A 6,608-nucleotide genomic window follows, 5' to 3' on the forward strand; every position below is an offset into this window, starting at 1 on the left:
TCACGCATAGCAGCAACCCAACTAGGATGTTTAAGGCAGATTTTAGTGATTTCTGTTCTAGAGGAATTGAAGGATTAACATGATAATGGAGCAAATCGGCCTAAAGCTTCCAACAGGTTTGTACAGAATGAGTATTGAGTGATAGGTGACAATTAGGGAGTAGAGGTCCATGCTGTGCGGTGGAGCCGAAAGAGACAATAGGTTGACTGTGTAGGAGTTCAAGCTGATGGATGCACTTGCAGCAAGTGGGCCAGTTTCAATTTCACAACAATTGAAATTCAATTTTCACATATCACCACACGTTTTAAATTCAAATCAAACTCATCTAACAAAATAATTAAACTCGTAAAAGTTACAAGACATTAATTTCACATTTTCACTGCATGCAAATAATCTGATGCATCTTGTGTGACAATTTCAATTTTATTTTTAAAGAAATTGTCGAAGAATAAAGTGTCTAAAACCACACTGATAGTAATGAAATTACAATCAAATTCTACATATCAATTGACCAATGAATACTATAAATTACAAATATGCTTAATGACAATGGCCTTCTGAAATATTTTTAATAAAAGTATCAAGATTTGCATCAGATGACCCACCTTTTGCAATTGCTCGTCGACTTGACTTCTGAAGTTCTTTTGCTCTTTGCCTCATCGCATTCATCTCATCGCTTTTGTTTTCCATAAAACTTTTCACAAGCTCTGAAATTTCACCTCTGGTCACAACTCCAACATCTTTCTTAACCTTCCATCCAATCTTCCAATCCTCCACAATGCGTTTACTGATTGGGACTTGATCCCAAAATATAGGAAAAGTAAGCATTGGTACACCAGCCAAAAACAGCCTCAAGAGTGGAATTCCAGCCACAATGTGTCCAAAACCCTCCTATTGAAGTGTGGCACAACACCTTCAATTGGTCACACCAAGGCACCACTAGGCTCATATCACCACTGCAATCCTTGAACCGACCAATTTCTCCACGTGACACCCACAAGCACCGAACACCACTGTCCCTTTATACCACCAATAATTTCATCCATTTGAGCATTTGAAACCGAAAGGAAACTTCCCATTGAGATGTACAACACCGAACATGGAGGTTGAGAATCAAGCCACTGGAGATAGTTGACACCATCGTTAGCATTAGTTACAGAAGCACTCTTTTCTTCAAGTTCTAAGTAAGGTATGGCAGGACCAATAGGGTAGACAGGGATAGGAAAGTTGGCTTTTAAAGCGTCAATGACTTCAGCTTCAAGTTCGTGAAAGGTAGTGAATAGGAGATACTGCGCTTTCTTGGACACGATTGAAATACATTCCAGGACTCCAGGCAAGACTAGTCGACCATCTCCATATGTAAAGGTGGGAAGATCTGCAATACGTAAAGTAGAAACTCCAGGGATGTAGTCCACAAGCTCATCACCCCGCTCTTAATTAATCACATGGCATAGACACACATAGAGAGCAATGTAAGTGAAAAAGCCTAAATACTGTAACGACTAACTAGAAACTGCCTTGAACAAGAGGAAAAAAAAAAAAATATTATATATATATATATATACACACACACACGCACACAAGCAACGCTAAGCTTGAGTTTCTTTAGTATAATTTTTTGTGCCAATCTTTGTTTTTCTGTTTTTTTTTTTTTTTTTTTTTTTTTTTTGGGATAAACTTTAGTGCCAATCTTTGATTGCTGTTAAAGACGCTGTCTTTAGTTGAAACATATGATCTGGAACATGGAACATTACAAGTTCACAGCTAACAAAAGTTACAAAAGTCTAGTGTGGGTGATCTGATTTACACCTTTTCTGTTGTCAAGTGTTTTGATTGGTTTTTTATATTTTATTTTTTCGGGCTTACTGCGTTGTGGGTGGGAGTTGGGTCCCTTTGTAATTCAATTAAAATTCTTTTATTTTCAGTTTTTCTATCAACTTTGTTATATGTTGTGGTTAATTTTTTAATTTTTTAAATTTTTCTTAAAGTTTTTTAAATTTAAAAATTTCAATTAATAATTGAAAAATATTTTCCAAATTTTTTTTTCAAAAATTTTTTAACAAGGTTAATGAAAATGTCGTAATTAAATAAATCTGAAACGCAAAGAACTAAAATAAATGAAAAGAAATTTAGAGAATAACTTTTACATTTTAACCAAAAGAAATGCTAAGATATGAGACATAGGAAAAAAAAAAAAAAAAGGGTCGTGGGTCATGTGTTTGCCAAAGGTGGGTNATATATATGCGTGGGGGGGTGGTGGTGGGGGTGGGGGTGGTGGGTGGGGAAGGGTCATGTGCCATATTGGTTGGCTGATTGGAACTTTGCATTATATAAAGTTATAAAAACGAGTTATTGGAGGAAGCCTCCTTATTCATCATCATCATCATTGTACGTGATTAGTGATTACAACTTGGCCGTTTGGCCCCTTTTTTGATAGGAACTGTTTGATCTGTCCTAATCTTACCAAATTCAATTAATTTTAGTTGTCTTCCATAATAATAATAATAATAATTTTTGCGGTCAAAAAGTACATATATAAGGCTAAAATACAGTGGCCCAAATGATCAATAATGTAACCAACATCATTTTATTTATTTATTTATATAATGTAATAATTTTTTTATTTTACTTTGAATCAGTTTCTTTCTTTATAATTCGAAAGTTATACTGGAATGATTATTTAAACACTTAATGTTATGGACAACTAAAAAAGTGTCAACTAATTGAACAGTAAAGATCTGAACTTTTTTGATAAATCAAATGTAATGATTTGGTGAGTTGCAACCATTAAGTTATTACTTCAACAAATTGACTGTTATTTGTTTTAAAATATACATATGTGTGTTGGCATGATGGGGGTAATGTAACGAGTAGCCTAAGGACTAGAGTCTAAATCTTTTGTCCCACTTTTCCTGTTTCACTCTATACTCCACTAATAAATATCTGTCACATGTTCACCTAATTAATTAAATACTATCATTATTAACTTATTAATACTACAGTTATTAATTAATAGTAATATTTAATTAATTAGGTAAATACGTGGCAGGTATTTATTGGTGGAATATATAGTAGAGCAGGAAAAGTGGGAAAGAAGATTTGCAAGGAAGAAAATACATTTATTAATGATTCATTGACTTACACATACACATTTTTTGTAACTGTGTGCTTTTAGATCCTCAATTTATTTTTTTGAGAAAAATGAAATATACGTAAAAGATATTTTACGAAAATCAGAACTTATGAATTGATATAACCTATGATCTTTAGTAGGTCTTTTCTTATATATATCAAGAAAAATTAACGGATTCTTTAAGGGTATTAGTTTTTTAAAAAAATTAATATTTTTACAACAAAAAAAAAAAAAGATATAAGTAACCATTTTTTTAGAACTTTTATGCTTCCCATAAAAATGGTATCAATACTTTCCTAAAATGATCTATTGACAAATGTCGTAAGGGTACATGCTAACCGAACCCTTATTATATTTTTTTAGAAAGTCTACAGACACATTAAATTTGACAATTTTTTTATATTTATTGATCTGGTAAATTCTTAATAGTGAATAAAAGTAATGTTAGCTATGGATTCAAATTAAAACCATTACAAGTAACCAAGGGCAGCTCCACATGTTGTTCAAGGGGTTCAAATGAACCCCCGATTTGAGAGAGAGAGAGAGAGATATATATATATATATATATATATTGTGGGGCCCATGGGTCTGATAGCCTCGGCCCATCATGTAGCAGGCCGGAGGCCCAGGCCGAGGAGCACAGGCTATTCAGGGCCAAGGTCAGGGAAAGCCTTTTTTTTTCCCGATCCACACCGAGGACCACCTTATCCTCGGCCTGACGAAGGTAATTTTGGGGAGAGACTAACCCCAAAGTAAGCTGTCACTCTCACATTTAATGCATTCAACTAACCCCCCTAGCCGCATTAATGGGGAGGTAACCACTTGGCAGGATAACGTTGATCAGAGTGAACCACTTGAGTACCGATAAGGCCTCTGATGGGACGGACGGCCAGAAAAAAAGGCAAATAGATGATCAACAAATGGAAGGAGGGGATAGGAAGATAAAAACTATAAAAGAAGAGCTAGTAAAGTAAAAATGGGGGGGGAGGGGGGAAAGAGAGAACAATAAAGCCTCCTCGGCCACGGGCCGAGGAGCGCCCCCCATCTGTAAATGCACTCTTAGCATTTTTTATAAGAAAAGTTCATGCATGGTGATCGACGGCCAGCACCTAAACCTTTCAATCCACTCTCTATAAATTTATTGTTTGGGCTGGTTGGGCTGAAAACCCATTTGTATTCAGGGTCAATCCAAATTAGGTCCCTACAATTGGCGCCGTCTATGGGAAAGGATTAGGGTGCTGGCCGGCGCACCAGGCAAGCGCTCTAAGTTCTAAGTGCTCGTTTTACAGTAGGTTGAAAAAAAATATATATAGAAGGTTCGACAACAAAAAAAAAAAAAAAAACGAAAGACCTCGATATTATTATTGTTATTTCATGAAAAGAAAGGTTACAGATTACAATCAAAGGCTCAGGTAGGCCTGTTTTACAAGCAAATTTACAAGCTAATACCACCAGTTATTTCTACAATCAGAGGCCCAGGTGGTGCCGCCCTAAGGAGAAGCTAGCCGGAGGGAAGTGTCAACTCGTGCTTTTATTTGGCACCAAGAGAATGGGAAAGCTTGACACGCGGCGGAGGAGGTGAAGGGCAATCATGCTCCCAGGCCCCCAACAACTCCCTCCTCGGCTAGGCTGCATAAAATATTTCTAATCCTAAACTAATTTTTTTAGCCATTCGTTAATATTTTTCCTGTAATAATATACCTTTTTCAAAAAGAAAAAAATTGAAAAAAAAAAAGAAAGAATGAAAGAGTAATGCCATATCCACGCTCAAATGAAATTCACAACATTTTTATGAGGTAGTTCCAAAATTAAATTTTAGGAGTTTCATCAATAAATTTAAATTAAAAGAAATCTAATAAAAAGAGAATTTGAATATATTGAATATCAATAAGAAAAAAATATACCCATACACAAACACATATGACAACTACATGAAGTATTATAACTTTCTTTTATTGAATTTTTATATTTTGAAATTTTTATATAATAGTTTATTATCATTTATCATTATTTATTGTTAATATAGATAGGCGTGACCATTTTATTTTATTAAGTTTGTATATTATTTTTATTTTTATGCAATTGTTATTATCCATTATTAATTGTTTTTATAAAAAACATTTCAAGCTAAATAATAAAACTCAACGGGTACAGTATTAATTATTGCTCAAACACTCACACACATTCATGCATAAACAATATATTAAGTGTCTACTTAACCAATCAAATACTTAAAATAATCATTAACTTTACTATTATATATTTTTTTTTTTGCTGAATAACTTTACTATTATATTTATACTATATACACACATTCATACAAATAATATTATAATAAATTAAAAATTAAAAATAACGCATAAAATCAGTATCAAAGATACATTCATACACATAATATAAAATACATTCATACACATAATATAAATTTATAATAGAGATATGCTCACAACTTACAAACTCTCATTCTTTACTTTGAAAATTTGAGAGAAGAAAGAGAGAGATATATATATCTGTGATATGGGTGATATGTGATAAGTATGTGCAAAAATATGTTTAAGTGTAATTTGTGTAGGGACTCAATTTGAATTGAGTGTTGGGTTTTCGGCCCAACAAGCCCAACAATACATTTATAGAGAGTGGGCTGACAGGCTTAGGTGCTGGCCGTTGATCACCATGCCAAACTTATCTTTAAAAATGGCTAAGTATTTTCTACAAATGAGGGAATGCTCCTCGGCCTGTGGCCGAGGAGGCCTTTGTTCTCCCCCCTTTCATTTGCTTACTAGCTCTTCTTTTATAGTTTTAATCTTCCTATCTTTTGCTTCCATCTGTTGATTGTCTATTCGCCTTTTTCTCTGGTCGTCCATCCCATCAGAGGCTTTATCGATACTCAAGTGGCTCACTCTGACCAACGTTATCCTGCCAAGGGGTTACCTCTCCATTAATGCGGCCAGGGGGGTTAGTTGAGTGCATTAAATGCGAGAGTGACAGCTTACTTTGGGGTTAGTCCACTCCCTAAATCACTCTTCGTCAGGCCGAGGAAAGGTTCCTCGCGTGGATTCAGAGAAAGGCTTCCCCCCTTCTCCTGAAATAGCTTGCGCTCCTCGGCATGGGCCTTGGGCCTACATATGATGGCCGAGGCTATCAGCCCAGGACCCCACAATAGCCCCTCAAAACTCTGCTGCACGTTCCCTCGAACGGGGAGGAGGGTTTTGATACACGCGGATCCACTGGACGAACGGCCTTACTTTAGTTTATACTGATGCTGGCGGCTTCTTGACTGCCCGATGCGCGTTTTTAGCGTTTCGAGAATTAATGGGTGCCCACATTAAATTTTTGACGGCACCAGTTCCCCCACTTTAAACGGCATGATCTCCTGCCTTTATGAGAAAGCGGTTTCATTTGGGAAAATTAAGGGAGAGTATAAATACTTGTTTGACTTGCCTGGTTTCATCATTTTCGCGATTATCATTATTGA

The 6,608-nt window shown here is 35.4% G+C and overlaps 1 protein-coding gene across 1 annotated transcript in view; it reads right to left on the bottom strand.

Moving 5' to 3' along the window:
* Positions 1–309: 309 nt before the first annotated feature.
* The window catches only part of LOC111999278 (UDP-glycosyltransferase 87A1), a 12,155-nt gene continuing 5,856 nt past the window's right edge, over positions 310–6,608 (bottom strand). The window contains 3 exon segments of the mRNA XM_065761397.1: positions 310–840; positions 842–1,018; positions 1,020–1,432. Coding sequence (XP_065617469.1) covers positions 541–840; positions 842–1,018; positions 1,020–1,432 — 890 coding nt within the window. The 3' untranslated portion in view covers positions 310–540.

The sequence above is a fragment of the Quercus suber genome, unplaced genomic scaffold (assembly GCF_002906115.3).
Source record: "Quercus suber isolate HL8 unplaced genomic scaffold, Cork oak 2.0 scaffold_410, whole genome shotgun sequence".
Lineage (NCBI taxonomy): Eukaryota > Viridiplantae > Streptophyta > Magnoliopsida > Fagales > Fagaceae > Quercus > Quercus suber.